The sequence below is a fragment of the Salminus brasiliensis genome, chromosome 2, assembly GCF_030463535.1.
Source record: "Salminus brasiliensis chromosome 2, fSalBra1.hap2, whole genome shotgun sequence".
Classification (NCBI taxonomy): Eukaryota; Metazoa; Chordata; class Actinopteri; order Characiformes; family Bryconidae; genus Salminus; species Salminus brasiliensis.
Window position 1 is genome coordinate 59685262 of NC_132879.1, and position 23725 is coordinate 59708986.

The 23725-nt window shown below is 45.7% G+C and overlaps 3 protein-coding genes across 3 annotated transcripts in view; all 3 read right to left on the reverse strand.

The window, feature by feature from the left end:
* Nucleotides 1-1810: 1810 nt before the first annotated feature.
* LOC140549601 (uncharacterized) lies at nt 1811-9621 on the reverse strand. The gene is made up of 11 exons (XM_072673345.1): nt 7608-9621; nt 6738-6911; nt 6430-6603; nt 6147-6320; nt 5878-6051; nt 5480-5653; nt 4854-5027; nt 4569-4736; nt 4231-4404; nt 2643-2689; nt 1811-2562 (listed from the first exon to the last, which is right to left on the reverse strand). Exons 1-11 carry the CDS (start codon nt 9524-9526, stop codon nt 2024-2026), a joined length of 3891 nt encoding a protein of 1296 aa, XP_072529446.1. The 5' UTR covers nt 9527-9621; the 3' UTR covers nt 1811-2023.
* A 1010-nt stretch (nt 9622-10631) lies between these two features.
* LOC140549606 (uncharacterized) lies at nt 10632-19542 on the reverse strand. Its single transcript, XM_072673350.1, has 4 exons — nt 18608-19542; nt 15319-15456; nt 12156-12225; nt 10632-12068 (listed from the first exon to the last, which is right to left on the reverse strand). The coding sequence occupies exon 4, from the start codon at nt 12025-12027 to the stop codon at nt 10687-10689; it is 1341 nt and encodes a 446-aa protein (XP_072529451.1). The 5' UTR covers nt 12028-12068; nt 12156-12225; nt 15319-15456; nt 18608-19542; the 3' UTR covers nt 10632-10686.
* A 1233-nt stretch (nt 19543-20775) lies between these two features.
* ensaa (endosulfine alpha a) overlaps nt 20776-23725 on the reverse strand; it is a 5194-nt gene continuing 2244 nt past the window's right edge. The window contains exon 3 of the mRNA XM_072673363.1: nt 20776-23725. This exon is cut by the window's right edge and continues 333 nt beyond it. The gene's annotated coding sequence lies outside the window, so the exon portion shown is untranslated.

Sequence of the window (23725 nt, forward strand, 5' to 3'; positions counted from 1 at the left end):
TTTATAAAGTGTTTTTAAAGTGGTTATAAAATATTTATAAAGTGTTTATAAAGTGGTTATAAGTTGTTTATAAAATATTTAAAGGTTTTGTTGTTGTATTGTTGTTTAAATATTAATAACTGTAGATTTGTATTAACATATTATTACGCAGTTGCTAAGAGTAACGTAGGTGGTTGCTAAGGTGCTGCTAGGTGGTTGTTAAGATAATTAAGGCTCACTAGAGGTTGATGGAATAGCTAAACTGGCCAACCAGTTCAACCAGCCTGCCCAGCAGGAACACCCCCAGTTTATTATTATCTGATTTGTAATATTGATAGAAAGTGTTATTAAGTGTTAAATAAGTGTTAAGTGTTAATAAATTAATTAATGGTTAATAACAGATGTTAGACAGTCTGATGTTGATCATAGAAACATCTGCTCCACTTCAGTGTAAAAGGTGGGTGTAACTGGGTGGAGACTCTTTCAGGGTGACTCATGTGCAGTGTTTACTGGTCTTTATGGTGAGGAGGGTCTGTTCTGACAACAAGCACATCAAATAACCCTCAAAACTTTATGCAAATGAGCAGCAACACAGGTTCTTTAGTATTAAATCTGACTAATTACATGAATAAATTTAATGAGTAGGTCTCTGTACAGGACTGTCCCATCACCATCTGACCACATCACCCATGCACATCACATACCCTGTCGAGCCAGGGTTCTATAAAGGCTCTAGAATCTTCTAGAACATGTTCTCCAGTTCTGGCAGGTTCTGAATTAGTAGGTGGAGGAGGAGGGGTGGGAGGAGCTGTCTAGAGATGGTGAGTAGTGAATGACGGGCAGAGTGGATACAGTGAATAGGGCAATATGGGGCAATCTAGACTATGGTGAGATGGTGAGATGGTGAGATGGTGAAATGGTGAAATGGTGAGATGGTGAAATGGTGAGATGGTGAAATGGTGAGATGGTGAGATGGTGAGATGGTGAGATGGTGAGATGGTGAAATGGTGAGATGGTGAGATGGTGAGATGGTGAAATGGTGAGATGGTGAGATGGTGAGATGGTGAGATGGTGAAATGGTGAAATGGTGAGATGGTGAGATGGTGAAATGGTGAGATGGTGAGATGGTGAGATGGTGAAATGGTGAGATGGTGAGATGGTGAGATGGTCTTTGTCCACTCGTCTCACTACCTGTGTTGTGGTGAGGTTGTGAGGGTCAGCTGTAGATCAGGGAACTGAATGTAATTTACAGGTTCAGTTTCTTTACACTGCTTCTGAAGGCTGTGGTTTATAAAGATCCTCCCAACTGAAGAAGCTTGTGTTTAATGCTCTGCTTCCCTCTAGTGGTTCAAACCCTCACAGTCCAGACAGTTCAATAACAAGAACACACACACACACACACACACACACACACACACACACACGACAACCCCTTCAATCTACATTATATGGACAAAAGTATTGGGACACCTGATCATTTAGTGTTTCTTCTGAAATCAAGGGTATTAAAGAGCTGATCCTGCTTCTGTTGGAGTAACTGTCTCTACTGTCCAGAGAAGAAGACTTTCTACTAGATTCTGAAGGAGCATTGCTGTGAGGATTTGATTGCATTCAGCAACAAGAGCATTAGCTAGTGAGGTCAGAATGATGATGATCACCACCCCACCTCATCATCCCCAGTGATGTTTTAGTCCCCTGTTAAACTGGATATGTTGTTTTGGGATTTAGGATAAGGATCTGAAGATTCTGTATTTATACAGAAAACACACACAGAACACACACTGTGAACTAAACCCATCCGTCACAGAGCATGATGAAGAGAGTGAGGTATTCTAGTGTTTATCTAATCTGGTTTTATTTATTATGAACCTCTTAACTTTTATCAACATCTTATTTATTGTTATTATTGTTATTATTGTTATTAGGGGCCTAGCACATAATGCTGGGAACCTCTCCTGTAACCGTTTCTCCTCCCTAAAATGAATCACACAGATCAGACCACACGTTTTAGCAAGCAGAGATAAACAAGGACCCTGAGCAGAGGCTATTCTATCTCACACACTCGCACTGAGGAGTTATAGTCCACCCAAAACCCAGCGTACAGCGGCTCGCTGAAGCTGGAGCTGAATGTGTGTAAGTGGGTCAGTGTGTGTGTGTCAGAGGAGATGCTGTAGAAGGACAGAGTGCCAGCCTCCCAGTCCAGATACGCTCCTACTCTGCTGGAGTGAGAGAGGGTGCTGGGTATCCTGGTTTCCTGGTTGTTGTGCCAGACAGAGTAACTGTTACTGTAGCAGAGCAGACTCCAGGAATGATCATTGTAGCCAAACCCACTGTCAGAACCTCCACTCCTACCGATCCCTCTGTAGGACACGGCCACAATGACCGCCCTCCCCCTGCACTCGGTCTCCCAGTAGCAGCGTGCAGTTAGAGCCTCCGCGCTCAGAACCTGCTGGAAGTTCCTAAATCTGTCCGGGTGACGAAGGTACGGCTGCTTGGTTTTCACCCACTGAGCCTTGCTGTTCCCCTCGGACAGAGTGAGGCGCTTGTGTGCGGTGTTCGGGTCCAGAGTGATCTTACAGCCATCTGCACATGCAGGAACACCACCACCTCTATGAGTATTTAATAACGCAGAATCGTCAGAAGCATGTGTGCTTGCTACCTACATTTCTTTAGATCCGGTTTGATCCTGTCCTTCCCTCCAAACCTCACCCTGCAGAAGAGACATGCAGGTATACAAACATCAGGTTTCTCTCACACAACTGATACAAAACACACAGGCTGAAGATCAATGAATATCGTTTCTGTTATTTTGTCATGCATGGAGAAGAGCTCTCATCATTCACACACGTCACGACCCTATACTGCCTATTAAACCCAACCCTCCTTATATCAAATGGCCTGTTGGGCCCCAAAGGCTCTAAAAGACTGCAATGTACCTTTCCTAATCAGAACTTGAGGCTTGGAGAGTCCATACATTGCAGTCCATCCTACTCTCAAGTTCAAGAAAGGCCGAGAACCTGGTCATCAGTTAAGGGAGTTTGAGGGAGTCATTGTGTGCAACGTTAGGAGGACCACAGTGTGAATCTGCAAAGCTGCTGTACCGGACAGTGTACTGTGTTGTGTACTGTGTAATGTGCTGATCAACTGGACCAAAAGTAGACCAGAGGTCCTCAAAGACATCTTACATATCTTATTTTTGTTGTTTCTACATGCTTTAAAGAGCTCCCCCGGCTCTTTCATCAGTCACATGGAAACCAACCCTCCCAGCTCACTGCACTCCTTCCAGTTTGCATTCTGGTCTAATCAATTAACTACTGTTAATTGATTCAACTCTATACTGCCAAGAACAGCTCAGGGGGCCACATGAACAATGACAGGACAGCATACAGGGTTTAGGTGGATAGGCTAGCAGACTGCTGCAGACACAGTCTATCTCACTGTAGACCAAACACTGTGGCTTTCAGGAGAGGCCGTTTGCATATCCCAGCATTAACGGCTCTGTGTTGGGCTTTTTTACGTTCCTGGGAGTGAACTTTCACATCTCTGAGCTTTTGTGGAGTCCTGAATGCAGGCCATGTACTAACATGCTGCACTGAGGAACCAGAGAACTGTAGGTTCATTCCGATGTGTATTGTATATGTATAGGTCTTAAGTAAGGGCTTTCTGGCTGGACCAACCCTTTAATAAGAACCATGGCTGGGCTTTACATGGGCTGCGAGATGCACCTGTTTGTGGTGGGTCAGGTGTGTCACTCAGTTGAGGAGGAAACTTTATTTCTAATCCTTTTTCATCCTCAGGTCTACTGTGCTGGCTTTAGAAGCATTCGATTTGGGGGGGCGGGTTCACGAAACCTGGAGACCTGAGACTACATGGGCCTGGTACATTTCCTATTTGGCCTTTTTGGATGCTGGACCCAAAACAAATAAAAGGTAAAGGTGCACGTATTTGACCCGCATTCAACCCATCTGGTAGTGAACACACACACACATGTGTTACGGGCAGTGAGCACACACACACCCAGAGCGGTGGGCAGCCAACTCCAGCGCCCGGGGAGCAGAGAGGGTAAAGGGCCTTGCTCAAGGGCCCAACAGTGGCAGCTTGCCGAGCCCGGGAATCGGACCCACAACCCTGTTATCAATAACCCGGCGCTCTAACCGCTGAGCCACCACTGCCCATATGCTGTAAGTGTCAGTAATTGTCAGGCTCTCTCACTCTCTCTTTCTCTCTCTCTCTGCACATAGAGTCACTCACAATACGGTCCTGAGTTTGCAGTGTGGATCCTCCTGTAGATCAGACAGCAGCTTCACTCCGGACACTCCTGGGTGATTATAGGTCAGATCCAGTTCCCTCAGATGAGAGGGGTTTGATTTCAGAGCTGATTCCAGAGAAGAACAGCCTTCCTCTGTTACCATACACCCAGACAATCTGCAGAAAGGAGGAAGCACCAGATGATGTGAAATATGTATTAACCAGAGTCCTGCACATCCGTCTCCTGAGACCAACCAGCTTCAAATCTAATTTCATTTTATTATTTATTATCAAATTTCATTTATATTCATTTTATTATTTGAAGTTCACAGACAGCTCACCTGAGTGTCTCCAGTCTACAGTGAGAACTCTTCAGTCCAGCAGAGAGCAGCTCCACTCCTGAGTCCTGCAGGTCATTGTTACTGAGGTCCAGCTGTCTCAGACTGGACTTGCCTGATTTTAGAGCTGATCCCAGATATTCACAAGAGCTAAATTTACAGAAAGCTAATCTGCAAAGAAAACATTACAACACCCTGTACATCAGCATTCACTGAAAGATTGGCAGTGTGTCATGTTGAATCAGGCGGTTAGTGAGAGATACAGGAATGAATCCACAGACAGCTCACCTGAGTGTCTCCAGTTTACAGTGAGAACTCTTCAGTCCAGCCGACAGCCAGACCACGCCTGAGTCCTGCAGGTCATTGTTACTGAGGTCCAATTCTTTCAGTGCCGACTTTCCCAGATGGAGAGCTGATCCCAGATTTTCACAAGCCTTTTCCCCCAGATTACAGAGAGCCAGTCTAAAACAGAGCGTACACACCAGTCAGTCAAACACTGTGTCTGAGGGGACCGGGGAACATTAGACCACATATCTTGTTGTTTTACCACTGTAAACATTTACTGCAGCACGTCTTTACTGTGGAGGACAGCACACTTTCATATAGTACATCAGTCTCATGTGATCTGATTCAGCACAAACACAGTGTCTCACATGTTTACTGAAAGAGACAGAACAGCAAATCTAACCAATCTGACCAGTGAACTGGCTCATGATCTTATAAAGGGTTGAAGTCTCCAGTGTGTGTGTGTGTGTGTGTGTGCACTGATCTAAAGGACAGGCAGGACTGATTACTGTGCAGATGTAGCGTAGCTCTCTCCTGGGATCTTACAGGAAATACAGCACATAGTACAAACATATGGTAACACCACCTTTACCAGTTTTCCCATTATGAATGTTTTACAGGAAGCTCACCTGAGTGTCTCCAGCGTACAGTACGAACTCCTCAGTGCAGCAGAGATGAACTCCATTCTCGAATCCTGTAGATCATTATAACTGAGGTCCAGCTCTTTCAGGGAGGAGTTTTCTGACTGCAGCACAGACCCCAGATTTTCACAGGCTTCACCCCCAAGATTACAGAAAACCAGCCTGCAGAGAGAAGGAATGTCTTATAATACATCAGCGATGAAGAAAGGACTTCTGACTGAGAATCTAATACAGAGCAGCTTTTAGACCATAAGTGTAAGGTTTACTGGGACAGTGAGAGGTAAAATAGAAAAATAGAGATCATGAAAAAGGTCTGAACACATGGCTGTAATGTCATCTTAGCTTTATCTTTGTTCTGATCAGGATTAAATGCAGAGAGAATTCACCTGAGTGTCTGCAGTTTACAGTAGAAACCTCTCAGTCCAACAGAAAGCTGCTCAATTCCTGAGTCCTGCAGGTCATTGTTACTGAGGTCCAGATATTTCAGGGAGGAAGGTTCTGATTGGAGAGCTGATCCCAGATGTTCACAGGCTTGACCCCCAAGTTTACAAAGAGCTAGTCTAAAAAGAAAACACAGCCCAGTGAAGGACATATTTCTGGTGGTTAAATCATACAAACGTCTTTCCAAAAAGCACTGGATTCACAGACAGCTCACCTGAGTGTCTCCAGTCTACAGTGAGAACTCTTCAGTCCAGCAGAGAGCAGCTCCACTCCTGAGTCCTGCAGGTCATTGTTACTGAGGTCCAGCTCTCTCAGGGAGGAGTTCACTGACTGTAGAGCTGAGCAGAGAGCCTCACAGGCTCTTCTCCCAAGCTTACAGAGAACCAGTCTGAAGAGGGGTATGGTTTATCTTATTGTTTGCTAGGTTACTGTGATGTTTAGAGTATGATGTACAGCTAGACTTTTACCAGACAGCACTGAAATCACAGACAGCTCACCTGAGTGTCTCCAGTCTACAGCGAGAACTGACCAGTCCAGCCGAGAGCAGCACCACTCCTGAGTCCTGCAGGTCATTGTTACGGAGGTCCAGCTCTTTCAGGGAGGAGTTTGCTGATTGTAGAGCAGATCCCAGATGTTCACAGGACTTTTCCCCAAGATTACAGAGAACCAGTCTACAAAGGGAACACATTTAATGAGTATGATATAATAATCCGTTGAAGGACTCATTACTATGGTCTTTAACATCTTGATATTCAGGTTGCTGTGAATTATATGCTGGACATTACTGTATTTACAGAACTCTCACCTGAGTGTCTCCAGTTTACAGTGTGAACTCTTCAGTCCAGCAGAGAGCAGCTCCACTCCTGAGTCCTGCAGGTCATTGTTACTGAGGTCCAGCTCTCTGAGGGAGCAGTTCGCTGATTGTAGAGCTGAGCAGAGAACCTCACAGGACTCCCTGGTGAGGTTACAGCCAGTTAGTCTGCAAAAATAAACAAATACATTTCATACAAAAACTGGAAAAAAAGTTTCAGAAGAATTACAAGGTTTCCTTTCACACCTTTAAACTTAATACCCTGAACTGGGAAAGACTTTATTTGGATCCAAACAGCAGATCAGTGCAGCAGCAGCAGTGAAGCATCTGGATCGACGGAGGTAAAGATCCCGAAGATGATCTGCTGATGATTTACTGACATTCAGTAGGTTTACTGTTCATCTGATACATCAAGTAGACTTAATATCCTAACCCTAACCCTAACCCTAAACCTGATCCTAATCCTAACCCTAAACCTGATCCTAATCCTAACATTAACCTCAACCCATAACCTAACCCTAACCCTAACTCTGATCCTAATCCTAACCTTAACTCCAACCCACAGCCTAACCCTGATCCTAATCCTAACCTCAACCCACAGCCTAACCCTGATCCTAATCCTAACCCTAACCCTAACCCTGATCCTAATCCTAACCCCAACCCACAACCTAACCCTAACCCTGATCCTAACCCTAACCTCAACCCCAACCCACAACCTAACCCTAACCATGATCCTAATCCTAACCCTAACCCTGATCCTAATCCTAATCCTAACCCTGATCCTAATCTGATGATGTTCATTTCAGCTAATGAAGAGTTCCATTTTAAAGCTCCCATAAATTCAATAATGTAGAAAATACTCACATAGCTCTCCTGCAGACAGTCACAGCCGGGATCAGCCTCCTGTAGCCCTCTGATGTTGTGTTGTATTTTGTCATGTCCAGTTCATCCAGAACATCCTCTGAGATCAGAAGCATGCAGGCCAGTGCTGAACATTGTCCAGGAGAGAGACTCTGTCCTGAGCGTTTGTCTGAGGTCAGATACTGCTGAACTTCTCTGGAGAGAGACTGGTCATTCATTTCAATGAGACAGAGGAACAGGTTGATGGATCTCTCAGTGGAGATGTGATTCTGCGTACTGTCTCCTTTGATTAACTCCTTGATGTAGTGAATGGTTTTCTCTGAGCTGCAGTGCATCTGTCTCAGTAGACCCTGTAGGAGGCTCTGGTTGGACTGCAGCGAGATGCCCAGCAGGAAACGGAGGAAAAGATCCAGGTGTCCATTCTGACTCTGTACAGCTATCTCCACTGCTCCTTTCAGAAGCTTGTCCAGTGGAGCTTTCTTCGCCCATTCTCGGTACTGTGGCAGAAACACCTGGAGCGGCGTCTTCTTCTTGTTCTTGTAGCAGTGAAACACATAAACAGCAGCCAGGAACTCCTGAAAGCTCAGATGAACAAAGCAGTAGACCTTCCTCCTGTCAAGCACACAGTCCTCCCTGAAGATCTCAGTGAAGATCCCAGAGTACACCGAGGCCTCAGTGACGTCAATGCCGCTCTCTCTCAGGTCCTCTTCATAGAACATCACATTGCCCTCCATCAGCTGTTTGAAGGCCAGTTTAGCCAGTTTCAGGAGCATGGTTCTGTTGGATTCCAGCATTTTCTTTGGGTTTCTCATCTTCTTCTTCTCATATTTCTCACATTTCATGTTGATCTGAGTGAGCAGGAAGTGGGAGTACATTTGAGTGAGAGTTTTAGGGATCTCTGTGTGGTGATGTTTGATGATTTGCTGAAGCACAGTGGCTGAGATCCAGCAGAAGATGGGAATGTGGCACATGATGTGGAGGCTCCTTGCTTTCTTAATGTGGGAGATGATCTTCTGGGCTTGGTCTTGGTCACTGATCCTCTTCCTGAAGTACTCCTCCTTCTGTGGGTCATTGAATCCCTGGATTTCTGTTAAACGGTCAATGTATGTAGGAGGGATCTGATTGGCTGCTGCTGGTCGGCAGGTGATCCAGATGAGGGCGGAGGGAAGCAGCTCTCCTCTGATGAGGTTGGTCATCAACACACCCACTGATGATGTCATGGTTACATCAGACACTTGATCACACTCCTTAAACTTCAGTGGAATTCTGCTTTCATCCAGACCATCAAATATGATCACAGCTTTACACACATCATAGATCTCTGGGTCCAGATCTTTGAGCTCAGGATGGAAATCACACAGAAGTTGATGAAGACTGTACTGATGGTCCTTAATCAGGTTCAGCTCCCGGAACGGAAGAACAAACATCAGCTCTACATCCTGATTGGCTTTTCCTTCAGCCCAGTCCAGAATGAACTTCTGCACAGAGACAGTTTTTCCAATTCCAGCAATGCCTTTAGTCAGCACTGTTCTGAGTGGTTTCACTTCTGGTTCTTCATCATTTCTGTCTTCATCAGTCCCAGGTCTAGTGTTGTCTTCTGTCATTTCTATTTCAAGACATTTCTGATGTTTAAAGACATCTGTGCAGTTAATCGGAGTATCATGTTTGTGCTCTCTGAGGGTCTTCTCCATCTGTAGAACCTCGTGTTGTTCATTCACCCCTTCCCTCTCTCCCTCGATGATGTAGAGCTGAGTGTAAATCCTGTTCAGGAGGGTTTTATTCTCTTGTGTTTTGACTCCCTCACATAAGCTCTCGTACCTGTTCTTCAGACTAGTTTTATGTTTTGCTAAGACTACGTCCAGCGAGAGATGTTGTGTTGAGTAATAATCCTGGCGTCTGGTTCCTTCAGCCAGAGTGTTCATCAGCAGTGCTCTTTCTGTAGAGGGGTCACTAAAGGTGGTCACACAGCAACACAAACAGCATTAGTAAAAAAAACAATTCACGTTTATTATGTCCTAATATTCTTACCTGTAGCTAAACTCCTTGGCTAATGTCAAGACATGGGTTTGCATGGACCATTCCTCAATGGGACGTAACTACATTTGGACCACTGTTGAACAGATATTTTAGTGGCAGCCCATTCCCAGCAGAGCAGTGGCACTGACCACAGATCTCTAAAGTCTGAGAAATCTGAAGAAGAAACCTATTGTCAGCTCCTGGACTCTTCCACATGGGACTGGCTCTTCACAGTCTCCTGAGTCATGGACTGGACTGTGATTCTAGCTTTGCTCTTGATTCTGGATCCTGTTTTCTGCTATTTTGGCGCTTTCCTGCCTTTCAGATTCTGAATCTTGTCGTTACAGAAGATCTCAGTTACAAAGTTTTTTCAAATCCTAACCGATGTTGAAAAGGTGAGAGACGCCCACATAACGTCGTCTTCCCCCATGTTTCTGTCCAGTCCCCAAACTACACCTCGAGTCCTGACCGACAACACAGGCCTGCTGTTCAGTTCTGCATGGCTCTCGTTGGCTGACAGTCCATCAGGCATGACATCAATGTTGTGATTCACACCGAGAATCGGCATCCACCCCACAATACAGGATGCAGTGCCCTATTTTAGTCCAACTGACCTGAACACCTCATTTCGAGACCACCGCGCCCACCGGCATAGATATGTTCACAAGCAGCGCTGCTGTTGAAACGCTGCAGGCGGGAGGAGTGAAAACAGGCATGTAAGATAGCAATGAGCATGGTGACACAGCCCTGCACAGGGTGTAAGATAGGGCCCATTGAGTTGTAAACATATGGTTCCCATATAGAGCCCTCGACTTAAAGCCTAACTCTGAATATTACAGCATTAGCCGGTCAGGTTCTCAGCGATCTGCAGTGCTGGGCAGAAAGGTGTGTTTCATCCCAGCAGAGAGGAAGTCTACTGCGTGATCAGGATTGAAGATGTTGGGGGTTAGTGAATGCAGACGTTCTCTCGCTGTTGTTTAACTAGCGTCCTCTAGAGCATTACAAAAAGCAGATTACAGAAACTCACCTACGTCCACCCAGCAGTGTCTGACTGAGGGCAAACAACTCACCATGAATCACTGAAACCAGGACAGTTCTCAATGGGCTGGTCACTTTTCCCACCAAAGGGTTCTTCTTCTTTCTTGATGGACTTTAGAGGTTCCTGCACTGACTGGTCAATCATGGACACACTGCTGGGTTCTCCTTCCTCTCTGCTGAACCACAGAGGCTCAGACATGGACTGGTCAGTCTTCATAGACACACTGCTGAGTCCTCCTCCCCTTCTGCTGACTCTTCGAAGACAAGGGTCAGTCTTCATAGACACACTGCTGAGTCCTCCTCCCCTTCTGCTGACTCTTCGAAGACAAGGGTCAGTCTTCATAGACACACTGTTGAGTTCTCCTCCCCCTTTGCTGAACCATAAAGGTTCCCCCTTGGACTGGTCACTCCTCATAGAGGAACAGCTGGGTTCTCCTCGTTGTCCGCTGAGCTTTAGAGGTTCCCCCATGGACTGGTCAGTCTTCATAGACACACTGCTGGGTTCTCCTCCACGTCTGCTAAACCACAGAGGCTCAGACATGGACTGGTCACTCTTCACAGACACACCTCCCCCTTTGCTGAACCATAAAGGTTCCCCCTTGGACTGGTCACTCCTCATAGAGGAATGGCTGGGTTCTCCTCGTTGTCCACTGAGCTTTAGAGGTTCCCCCATGGACTGGTCAGTCTTCATAGACACACTGCTGAGTTCTCCTCCCCTTCTGCTGACTCTTCGAAGACAAGGGTCAGTCTTCATAGACACACTGTTGAGTTCTCCTCCCCCACTGCTGAACCATAAAGGTTCCCCCTTGGACTGGTCACTCCTCATAGAGGAATAGCTGGGTTCTCCTCGTTGTCCACTGAGCTTTAGAGGTTCCCCCATGGACTGGTCAGTCTTCATAGACACACTGCTGAGTTCTCCTCCCCTTCTGCTGACTCTTCGAAGACAAGGGTCAGTCTTCATAGACACACTGTTGAGTTCTCCTCCCCCACTGCTGAACCATAAAGGTTCCCCCTTGGACTGGTCACTCCTCATAGAGGAATAGCTGGGTTCTCCTCGTTGTCCGCTGAGCTTTAGAGGTTCCCCCATGGACTGGTCAGTCTTCATAGACACACTGCTGGGTTCTCCTCCACGTCTGCTAAACCACAGAGGCTCAGACATGGACTGGTCACTCTTCACAGACACACCTCCCCCTTTGCTGAACCATAAAGGTTCCCCCTTGGACTGGTCACTCCTCATAGAGGAATAGCTGGGTTCTCCTCGTTGTCCACTGAGCTTTAGAGGTTCCCCCATGGACTGGTCAGTCTTTGTGAACACACAGCTTGGTTCCCCTCCTCCTCCTCCTTCAAGAAAACTAGGGTGGTTCTCCATGGAACGGTTACTGCTGGGTTCTGGAGATTCTTGATGTTCACCTACAACGAGACTGAAGTGTTACTTAAGAAGCGTCATAATCTCTAACAGTGCTGATTCATACGACTAGTACAGCATCAGTCACTCACACTGGGTCAGAGGCTCCTCCTCCACTCGTCATCCATCCTACAGGTGTTCTTCTCCCAGGACCGTTCTCCCCTACAAACACACACAGGATGTTGAAACACCAGGATAACCAGGAGTTTGATGGTCCACCATGGGTACACAGAAGCCGTCGGGTTCACACTGCACATTACTACTCAGGTGTTGCTGATGACTGAGGGTGGTGGGGTGCACTGATTGGCTGAGCTGATGTGAGGGACTGACTTAAAGGAACCTCCGCCTCCTTCCTTCAATCACTTCTACCTGCCAGACTGACAGTGCTAGCTGTGGAGTCACTGGGGCTTTTCCATGTGTGTTCAATAATCTAGTTCCTGTACTGGAAGCTGTGGGGATGCAGTCTGCTGTCTTTGGGGTTTGTCTTTGTTTAATGATGTTGGACTCCAGGCTTGACTCAACTCAAAAGTCTCAGAGACCCCAGAGACCTTACACTCAGACCCACACCCCAGACTGGAGCCAGAATCACATCTCAGAGACTTAAGACGTAACGTACGCCGGCCTGACGTCAAACAGCTTCAACTGATTTCACTGCTGCAGATACAGTAAATATCCAATATCAGAATGAAAGGAAAATGAGTCTCGCTGGAAGAGAAATCACTCAGGATAGCTGTCGCAAGTCTTTTCTTGACCTGACCTTCCCAGAAAACCAGCCGTGTTCAGTGTGTAGTCTTGGCTCAGGCAGAATGTGACGAGGACATTGTATATATACATTGTAATAATCAATAGGTCAGCTATTAGGTCAGGAACAGGAACTTCTCTGGAGGAGGACTCTCTGGGAGGCCTTATTACATCAATTATTCAAATAGAAGGGAAATAATAATGAAATAAAAATAATAAAATAAAGGGACGTGATCTCGTCAGGAATCTAGTCGTGTAAATAGTGACCCTGCAAGATTCTCATTCTCTGCAAGATCAAAGTCTGTGACTGATTGTCTCTTCTTTAGTCTTCTAGTGTGTGGTTAAGTGTTAGACCTAAACCACTGCCTCAGGTCTCAGGTTTGAACTCATATTCACATTCTCTCACCCGGAGAAAGACTCAATTCCAACCCCAGAGACTTAATACTCAGACTCGTAAACTGAACTCTGCCTGGCATGGCTCCTCCCCCTGTGAGTGCGGTGTTGCTCTGAGCTGAAGGAGCTACAGCTGTGAGCGTGACGCTACAGAAGAAATACAGAAGGAATGTTTATCTGTGGCAAAGTTGCTAAAGCAGGTATCATCTCTCCCCTAAATACACCAGACTTCCTCCAGGTGTCCTTTCACCCACTGGCAGAAACCAGTAATGCTGCCTGTACACACGTAGAGTCTGGAAAAGTCCCTGAAGTATCTCACACTCACTGAACACACACATCTGTCCTCTCACGGTCTGAGATCCACAGAGGAGGAGGTTGTGTAAAGCTGGAACGCTCTTCTATTTACTGAGGCTGTTCATTTCTGACCACATTTCTGATGTGTTTCATATCTTCAGTTCTGTCAGATTATGATATGTAAATGAAGGGAACTCTTACTGAATGATAAAACAGCTTCTTTACCAGTTTATTTATGAAGCTAGTTTTTAAAGCAACACACAAACAATAACGAGGTTCTGGTATTTACTGGAATCTAAAGGATGAAATGATGCTTTAATGAGGTTATTTATTATGGCATGATTGATAAAATAATAAAACAGAAGAATTTACATTTTGTCACCATAGCAACATTTTTCACCAATGGTTCAGTGCAAATGTTCAGTGCCTCTAGTAAGTGGAAACCAGTGCACTGACCACTGGAGCCACTGGAAAAGCACATCAATGAAGACCAGGTGTGTGTGATGTGTTTTTAGGACACAGGAAAGTTCGTTTTGGGGTAAACTTGTGAAACAGTTACAGTATAAAATATAACAAACACTTCTCTGTGTTGAAACACCACAGATGAGGAGGTGGAGAAGATGGGAGGAGGTGGGATTAGGTGGAGGAGGTGGGAGGAGGTGCTTTGTCATGCTGACATGCTCTGAGTGCTGAACTGACTAAACGAAACGACAGCCACACACACTACAGTCACAGACACTACAGTCACACACACAACAGCCACACACTCACTACAGCCACACACTCACTACAGCCACACACACTACAGCCACACACTCACTACAGCCACAGACACTACAGTCACACACACAACAGCCACACACTCACTACAGCCACAGACACTACAGCCACACACTCACTACAGCCACAGACACTACAGCCACAGACACTACAGTCACAGACACTACAGCCACACTCACTACCGCTACACTACATACTTTAACTCAACAGTAAACTGAATGGAGCTGAAGTCAGGTTGATCAGATCAGTCACACAGTAACATTAAATCATGCACCTCCACCTGGTTCTGCGCCGGGTTCAGAACCATGTTCAGCTGTGTGTTCAGACTGCAGAGTGAGTAGGTATCTAATCTGTTCTCTGTGGAAAGAGCTACAGTCTATAATGTGATTAATAAACCTGCTCGCTTAGAGCTGTTCCACACTTTAGAGAACGTCTCTGACGAGTCCGAGCAGCCACACCTGCAGCGGGACTCTAGAACTGGAACCCCAATGTTCATCAAAGGTTCTTCAGCTTGTTTCATTTAGCCAGTTCACATCACAGAGCATGTCAATAACGCCTATGTTTATATATCTAGAGAGTGCTAGATACATTTAATGAGTGCTAGATACTTTTAATGACTGCTACTTTAAACGAGGGCTAGATACTTCTATCAAGTGCTAGATTCTTTTCATTGAACTAGTACTAGAAACTGAAACTGAGGTTCTACCCTGAAACTGAGGTTCTACCCTGAAACTGAGGTTCTACCCTGAACTGTCTGAGTATTAAATACTTTTAAGATATTGCCTGTTGTGATGGGATGACCTATTAGACCCTACAGCCCTATAAATTGGGGTTCTTTAGGGTTCTATAGCAAACGCGATGTCCACTGCAGCTCAATGGTTCTTTGACTGGTGAAATAGTTCTTCTCTAAAATGTAGAACTTTAGATATTTGGCTCTTCTGGTTCTTTACAGAACAAAAGACACTTCTACTTTTGTTATGAGTGAAAGAACCGTTCTAAATATCTTATAGAACCATTTTCATCTACAGAACCTGAAAGAGCTGTTACCTTCTCTGAGGTTCATCTGTGGTGGTTCTGGTCAGTCTTCCTCTGTGTTCCTCTACAGTAGAGGAGAGTTCCTCTACACCTGACCCTCACTTCAGCAGCGCTCCACCTCCCACTGATCCACTGTAGAACCATACACACCTCACCACACACAGCAGAGAGAGAGAGAGAGAGAGAGAGAGAGAGAGAGAGAGAGAGAGAAAGAGAGAGAGAGAGAGAGAGAGAGAGAGAGAAAGAGAGAGAGAGAGAGAGAGAGAGAGAGAGAGAGAGAAAGACAGAGAGAGAGAGAGAGGTGGGGAGAGAGAGACAGAGAGAGAGAGAAAGGCAGAGAGAGAAAGAGAGAGAGAGAGAGGTGGGGGAGAGAGAGACAGAGAGAGAGAGAGAGAGAGAGAGAGAGAGAGAGAAAGAGAGAGAGAGAGAGAGAGAGAGAGAGAGAGAGAGAGAGAGAGAGAAAGAGAGAGAGAGAGAGGGAGAGAGAAAGACAGAGAGAGAGAGAGAGGTGGGGAGAGAGAGACAGAGAGAGAGAGAGAGAGAGAGAGAGAGAGAGAGAGAGGTGGGGAGAGAGAGAGAGAGAGAGAGAGGTGGGGAGAGACAGAGAGAGAGAGAGAGAGAGAGAGAGAGAGGTGGGGAGAGAGAGACAGAGAGAGAGAGAGAGAGAGAGAGAGGTGGGGAGAGAGAGAGAGAGAGAGGTGGGGAGGGAGAGAGAGAGAGAGAGAGAGGTGGGGAGAGAGAGAGAGAGGTGGGGAGGGAGAGAGAGAGAGAGAGAGAGGTGGGGAGAGAGAGAGAGAGAGAGGTGGGGAGGGAGAGAGAGAGAGAGAGAGAGGTGGGGGAGAGAGAGAGGTGGGGAGAGAGAGAGAGAGAGAGAGAGGTGGGGAGAGAGAGAGGTGGGGAGGGAGAGAGAGAGAGAGAGGTGGGGAGGGAGAGAGAGAGAGAGAGAGAGGTGGGGAGAGAGAGAGGTGGGGAGGGGAGAGAGAGAACTGGTTGGAGCTCATTTCAGTGTTTTTACATTCACCAGGAGTCTCCGGGACTTCCGCAGGGTGTGTTTCCGTTGTCATGGTTACCTCTGCTTTTGACAGTAAAGCACAATGACATTAAAGGTGTGACCCTTAAATATTTGTTTATTTACTGTGATAACGAGGCGTCCCTGTTTCTCATCACCACTCTGAAAGAATGAAACAGAACCGAACCCGTTTAAAATCACACGTGATCACAACCCTCACTAGCACTTCTGGGTCATCTCCTTCAGAACCTTCTCTGTGCTGTTCTGAATGTCCTCCAGAACATTCAGGGTGATCTTCAGAAGGTTCTCTGTGACCTCCACACACTTCCCTGTGATCATCTTCACAATTTTCTCTGTGATCTCTTCAGAGTCTTTTCTAGAACCTTCTCTGGGGTCCGCTCTAGAACCTCTCTCATGATATTTTCCACAGTCTTCTCTGTAATCATGTCCAGAATATCGGTCCTGCAGCTCCTCAGTGATATGACCCTCTGCTTGTCCTTCAGGTACACTCTCATATTCTTCATCTTCACTTTCCGTGGCCTTTGGTTCTGCTTGCGGACCTTCGTCCTCTTCGGGCCGTATTTCCTGCTGTGGAGTCAGTAGTGTGTATTAGTCTACACTCCACTCCTCACTTCCTCCTGGAGATCCACCTTCACCTATAACCCAAGTGCAGCCCTTCATGCAGCCAATCAGCAGATTGATTAGATTAAGGCTGGAGGAAGGCAGATCACTAGGAGCAGGGTTGGAGACCACTGCTCTACCCTGAAGACCCACCTGTGAATAGCTAGAACACGCAACGACCCACCATGAACCCCAGACACACTGGTTCTCGTCATCGGCACTGAAACCTAAACCCTCATTTGATGAAAGAGGAGCATTGCTGTGAGGATCTGACTGCATCAGTCACAAGTGTGTTAGTGAGGACAGGATGTTGGATGATGACCACCAGCCCATCTCATCCTCCCCAACTCTGTCCCTATCAGGTTGCCATCATACTCTTATCATAACTGGTCACGACTTCAGCTTTGGGGCTCAAAAGGGGTGTGAGCCTGCTGTGGCAGTATTTTTACCATCCATTAGTGGTAATAATGATTAATTGTTATAATAATTTATTAAATGTTATAATAATAAATAAATGTTAATTAATATGTTAATCTAAAATGAATTTAATTGAACTTTGCGTTTAATAAATAATTCCCTTTATTTCTATTATTAAATAAATTATTAAATATATTATAAAATAAAATAAAGTAATGACACACTGAGTGAGACGCGTTCTGAGAAGAGTTGGGCTCTAGAACCTGCTTTTAAAATCAGATCATTAAAATGGTGGAGGGATACATGCTGCAGGGTGTAGTGCGGCTACAGAAAGTAGTCCCTAAAGAGAACTGGGATTAGCATCATCAAACCTGCAGTCTAAAAGTGTGTGAGAGTCACTGCTGGAGACTTCTGTGAGAGGGGATGGGTCATCATCATCCTCCTCCTCCTCCTCAGCGGTCAGTGAAGGAGCTATGCTCATATATGTGCTGAAGCAGTAAACGCAGAGCGCAGTCCAGGCCACAGGAGACCGACAGATCAGACCCTCACCAACACACTGAGACAGGGAGCTGCTCTGAACTCAATAGGAAAGAGGAGGCTATGTTCAGAGTACAATCTACAGCTTCATCAGTGTGTGTGTGTGTGTGTGTGTGTGTGTGTGTGTGAGGATGAAAGCCGCTCTGTTGCAAATCAGTAGATGTTCTGAAGGGAGCCTCAGAGCGCTGCTGATGAACTGAGCTGACTGTACTGAAGAGCTGCTTCATCTCTGTATGATCATGAACAGCCAGCACCATCAGCATGAGGACCCCCCCACTCCCAACCCCACCCGCCGTCTGAACATACACCACTGACCCCTCACACTCGCTCCACCCTGCAGCAGACCGGTGGAATCATCAGCCCAAACTGCACGGCGGGTTTACACTGGTCTGGTGCTGGTCAGCCAGCACAGCAGCATACAGACGTTCTCGGACCACCTAGAAGGTTCTGAGGGTTCTCCACTGGCTAGTTGTTCGTTTTCTGTCTAAATTCAGGTCCATCACACCTGTCAACTGCTGCTACAGGAAAACCTGTGGCCAGCAGGGGGCGCTGTGGGGTCTGGAGGAAGGGGAATTCTCAGCCGGTCAGGGTCTGATCGATATCCCCCCCTCTGTAACGAGGTCAGTGTCTGAGCCGGTGCTGATCCAGTGTACAGCAGGAGTGCAGCATAACCCGCAGTTTCAGCACCGGTACCTGAGTGTGTGTGCTGTGACTGACCTCCAGCATCTCCAGCCTGTTCCTGAGCAGCAGGACCTCCTCGTCTCTTCTCCCTCAGCTCCTCCTGCAGTCTCTCACTCCGCTCGTCCGAGTCCTGCTGTCTGCTGAGTCGAGCCACTTCGGTCTGCTGGGCGAACTCCACAGACATCTGCACGATCACCTGCAGAGCAGCAGGACACTCCACTAAACATCTGGTCTGAACATGGACCCTCAGACCAAGCCCCGTCTGGAGCCCGTCTTTAGTCTACGAGCTCTGTTCCTCTGCAGCAGCTAAGAGTCTCTCCGTTCTCGACAGGGGATTTCCCCCAGGTTCTAGATCTGTGAGGTTCAGTGAGGATCCTGGGTCGTCTTGCTGCTCAGTTCTTTTGGAGTCTAGCAGCAGATGTGTGATGATGTTCAGGTCGGGGGGCTGTGAGGATCACAGCAGAGCCCTCAGCTCGCTCTTCTAGAGGCAGTGCATTGTAGGTGTTGGTGTGTTTGGGATCATTACCCTGCTGTAGAAGCTCCTCCTCTTTTCCTCTTCAGCTCTTTTACAGATGGTGAGATGGTTGATGGTTGCTTCCAGAATTAACTGGGATTTAGTATTTAGCTGGTATTTTAGCAGCACAGACCCAAAGCCTGGGCCTCTCCCCCTGAGTTTACCAGCTGGAGAGTTCTGCTCAGGACGTCCTGCAGCTTCTCCAATCCTACCTCTGATCACCGATCTTCATCAGGGCCCAGGACGAGTCTCTGAGCTGCAGCAGACTGCTTTAGATCTTCTGATGGTTCCTCCATGAAGGTGGTGTTAGTGCAGATGTGGCTGCACAGTAGAACAGAGCTCCACCACTCCAGAGTCTGATCAGTCTTCCTGAAGCTCTTTCTATCAGTCCTACCAGCAGTTCTCTCTGAACCTTCTCCTGGTCTTCCAGACCTCAGCTGGACCTCCACCGCTCCTGTTAACTGCCCCTTCTGAACTCCGTTAGGAACTGAGGAACCGGCTCCTGAAACTCTCCACTAGCTTCTTCTAGTCTTCTGCTGCTCTGAGGCATCATGGTCAGAGCGTTCAGCAGCTGCTCAGAGGAGCACACGGCTGCTGATTGTTGGGACGAGGTTTGAGGAGATTTTAGCCTAAACAAGCTAATTAAGCTCTTTCTACTTTACAGCCCAGATAAAAATGAATCTGAGAGTTTAGATTTTAGCTTTAGCATCTAGTATTAGCACAACACAGCAGCTGGCTAACTTCCTTTTTCATGTAGCATGCTAATAAATAATGCTAACCATCAGACACTCACCAAAAGATTCAAGTTCATTCAAGTTTTATTTCAAATACTGACAAATATCTCTGCCCAACAATAAATCACTTTCTCTGTACAATTACATCATCACCCTCCCTGACCTGACCTCCCAGAGTCCTACACTATCCCATAATGCACTGGGAGTCATGGAGGGGGGTTCAGACTCAGGGCTGGTTTAATCGATCTTTCATTGATCTTTTCTTGATCCAATTACTGCCTTATTAATACTGACTATATCATTAGCCTAATCATCAGTGTGCTCGTCTCTTATTGGCCAATTCTGCCTAGACCTGTGAACACAGACCAATCAGAGCCTGTGTGAACTCTGAACACCCCACCACACACACTCAGGGTTTCAGACTCAGCAGGTGCACCTCATTCACACACAGTCATTCACTATATACATACATACATACAGTTACTACTGCTCTTCACCATGACCCCGGTCTAGACCCAGACCCAGACCCAGACCCAGAACCTTGTTCAGATATGTAGTTATAGAGGGTGTTTACTTCACATTTAAACTCTCTTCTTTTAATAATCACAACAAAAAAGTTCATTACACAACAGTTCTATAGTCCTGGTGTTATTCTGAACCATTACTCAAAGACCCATTTGGGTCCCTGGTTAAATCGTTCTAGTTGTTGGAAAAAGCTTCTGTAGATGTTTCTATGTAGAATGTTTTACAGAAATAGGTTCCACTGTCATAAACCCTATTCCTTCACAATCAGGTTTGAATATTTTATTAGTAAAAATGAGTCATTTTAGAATATTCTATTATTATTATTATTATTATTATTATGTGAGCATCTACACAACATATGCAAAGCTTTGCTCTTACCACCAGAGGGAAGCAGAGTGCTGAGGAAAGATGCATTGGTGAAGAAATCAGAATCAGAATCAGAATCTCTTTATTTCAGTATGTTACACATACAAGGCTTTTGTCTTGGTGAGAGCAACACGTATGACAAGTAACAAAAAACACAGAACACAGAACACAGTGTGCTCAATATAAAGTGTTTCATCATACAGTTTATTTTTAGCAAATTTAAATGTATTAATTTGGTCACATTTTAATTCTAAACAACGTTTTGCCTGTCTTGAGAACTATTTCTGAAAACAAACAAAATGAAAAATGAAACAAAATAAGCTCATAATATTCACTGATCGACCTTGACACAAAAACCCTGTATCTCCATTTTCTGTTTTCCACTTTTCTCCAGAATGAGAATCTGCAGCTGTTCTTTATACTGGATCAGAGTTCGGTGATGAACGGACCAATAGAAATGCTCCACCATTACACTGATGTCCAGGTTCAGATGGTTCCTCCTCCGCTTGTGAAGCTATGGAGATAAGAGGCTGTTGCGTGACAGTGAGGATGTTCACTATGGTAGTTAAGGTTTTTCACTTGCTGAGATCTGGAGCTCTGCAGTGTGATCCTGTGAAGGTTCTAATAAGTCTGAGATCCCGTCTGGTCCGATTCAGTCCGGTTTGGTTCTGAGTATGAGGGTAAACGCAGCAGTGAGTGTCTGGCCACAGAGGCTGAACTCGTTTACAGCGAAACGATTAAAACTGAAGAACTTAAACGAACAGAAAATCCAATCAAAGAAGGAAAGGAATCGAGACGCAGGTGGGGCGAGTTTAGAGCAGCGACCGTGGGCCTCTGATACCCTCAGTGTTTACAAAACACTGTCTGAAACGGAGCTGATCCAGAACTGTGAAACAGAACCCGTCCAGAACTGAGTTAATCCAGAATCAGACCCATAACACTACCCGCTAAACTGCAGTTAGTGAGAAGATAAAGCCGCGGGCCGTTCCGTTGTGTTTAAGGGTTCTCCTCTGTGACTGTAGAGCTGAGCGCTGGGGAGATCCACAATCCAAAAATCAGCCCAACCCAAAACTTCTGACTGCAGACAAAATTCATAAGAAGTTCATAAGTAGCAGCAGATTCTTAAGAACTGCTGTTATAATCCTGTCCCATACAGAGTTCAGTGGTTTATATCCAGCTAAGTGTGTATCCTGATGATTACATTTATGTTTAATGTTTAATTTGGTGTTTGATGTTTATTTTGTTGCACCGTGGGTCTGAGAGTAACATCTCAACCCTGTGTATGTCCTGTACATATTACAGCTTTGACTTTATTACAATATAGTAAAATATTGTCATATTGCCCACACCCACTGTAGCATTTAGCCTCTTTTATAGCTAATCAACATCTCCCGAGAGGTCGGGGTCACCGTGACAACAGTGTTATTATTATTATTTGATATATATATTTACTCATCATCGATACAGATCTAGCATTAGAAGAACATTTCAGTCAGTAAACAAAGAAGCTCCACTGTAAAATCGTGAAGATCAGCTTGTTACTGAACACACTACATATAGCAGGTAGGGGGCGCCAAACAGAATCCTGACATGCTCAGGATTAGCATTAGTGTTATTAATATTCATTCATACTCCCTATATTCATATTTTAAACAGAGAGGCAGAAAAGACCAGCCTGGACTGAATGAACAGACATCAGAGGCGTACGCTTGCCGTTCGTCCACCCACTGTTACACTGCGCACTGTCGGAGTGTATCCTGTAGGCGTGTATCCATATACGGCATGTTTGTTTGAGGAGTGAGAGTGTGTGTATCAGTGTTTTTGAGTGTTGAGGCATATCGAGAGAGTGAGAGAGGAGTAAACGTTAACCCCTGGTGGTCTAAACATTTTTTACTATTTTGTTTTGATGTAATACAAAATATACATGTATGGTGTTAATAATCGTGTAATTACATAATTATTAACAGTGAATTACAATCTGTACGGACAGTTTCAGGTTTTCTGTGTCTATTATAAAAGTGGAAACTGTAGACTGAACACAACCATCCCCACATTCATTCATCCTCCAGCAATTCTGATGTCCAGTAGTCAACATTTCTGCCCTTCCCTCAATTATCAACGTGAGCCTCACTGAAGGGGGTCTAACAGAGCCGGACACTCACAGCTGTTCATTCAGTCCGAGTCAGACACATCAGTCTCACCCCACTGCGTTTATCCTTCCTCTGATTGGACAGAACAGTAATAAGCTCTTACTGACTGAGCTCCCACTGCTTCAGGAAAAACACAGCGCATCCAACAAGAACCAAAGCCTCCTCCATCTTTTCTACAGCAGTGAAAACATGGAGGCTCACAGAAAGCTCTGCTGATGGAGTCTACACCCCGAGCTACTTCACTGTGTGCAGTGTGAACACACACCACCCTCACTCCTCTAGAGGAGCATTTACACCAGTACACACACACCCCACCAGTACAGTTACACCAGTACACACACACTCTCAACCAGTACAGTTCCAGTCTGTGGAGAGTCTTCATACAGAAGCTGGTTGTACTGTTGGGTCTTGTTGGAGCACACAGCGGAACCCTTTTAATGAAAAAATCTAAATCCAGAATGAAAAACTGTCACAATTCAGATACTCTATATGTCCAAATGTTTGTGGACACCCCTTCTAATGAATGCATTCAGCTACTTTAAGTTCAAACTGGTCAAATGAAAACACTAGGACTAGTCTGAGAAGTGCTTATCTGCACTTATATTAATTACAGCATGACCATCACTGCCAGTGAGTACGGTGACTGCTGAGGAGTAAAGACACTTTCAGGGTTAATCACTTCTACAGACCTTTGTTGCTCCTCCTCCTGCTTCATAAATAATCAGTTAGACAACACAGCATCCTAATTAGCCAACCCCTCCCCGCTTCTCCTCCTGCCCCGCCCCTTTCTTTGGTAATATCCTTCAAAGTGCTGATGTACTGAATACACCGTGGGCAGGAGGAAAAACAGCGCGCGCACACACAC

What these genes read in the sequence shown, in the direction of transcription:
- LOC140549601 (XM_072673345.1), bottom strand. Translation starts at nt 9,526, where the DNA reads ATGAACACTCTGGCTGAAGGAACCAGACGCCAGGATTATTACTCAACA. An exon ending in TGTAAACTGGAGACACTCAG is followed by an intron (nt 6,604 to 6,737) that starts GTGAGAGTTCTG and finishes TTCCCTTTGTAG; the next exon opens with ACTGGTTCTCTGTAATCTTG. An exon ending in TGTAGACTGGAGACACTCAG is followed by an intron (nt 6,321 to 6,429) that starts GTGAGCTGTCTG and finishes ACCCCTCTTCAG; the next exon opens with ACTGGTTCTCTGTAAGCTTG.
- LOC140549606 (XM_072673350.1), bottom strand. Translation starts at nt 12,027, where the DNA reads ATGGAGAACCACCCTAGTTTTCTTGAAGGAGGAGGAGGAGGGGAACCA.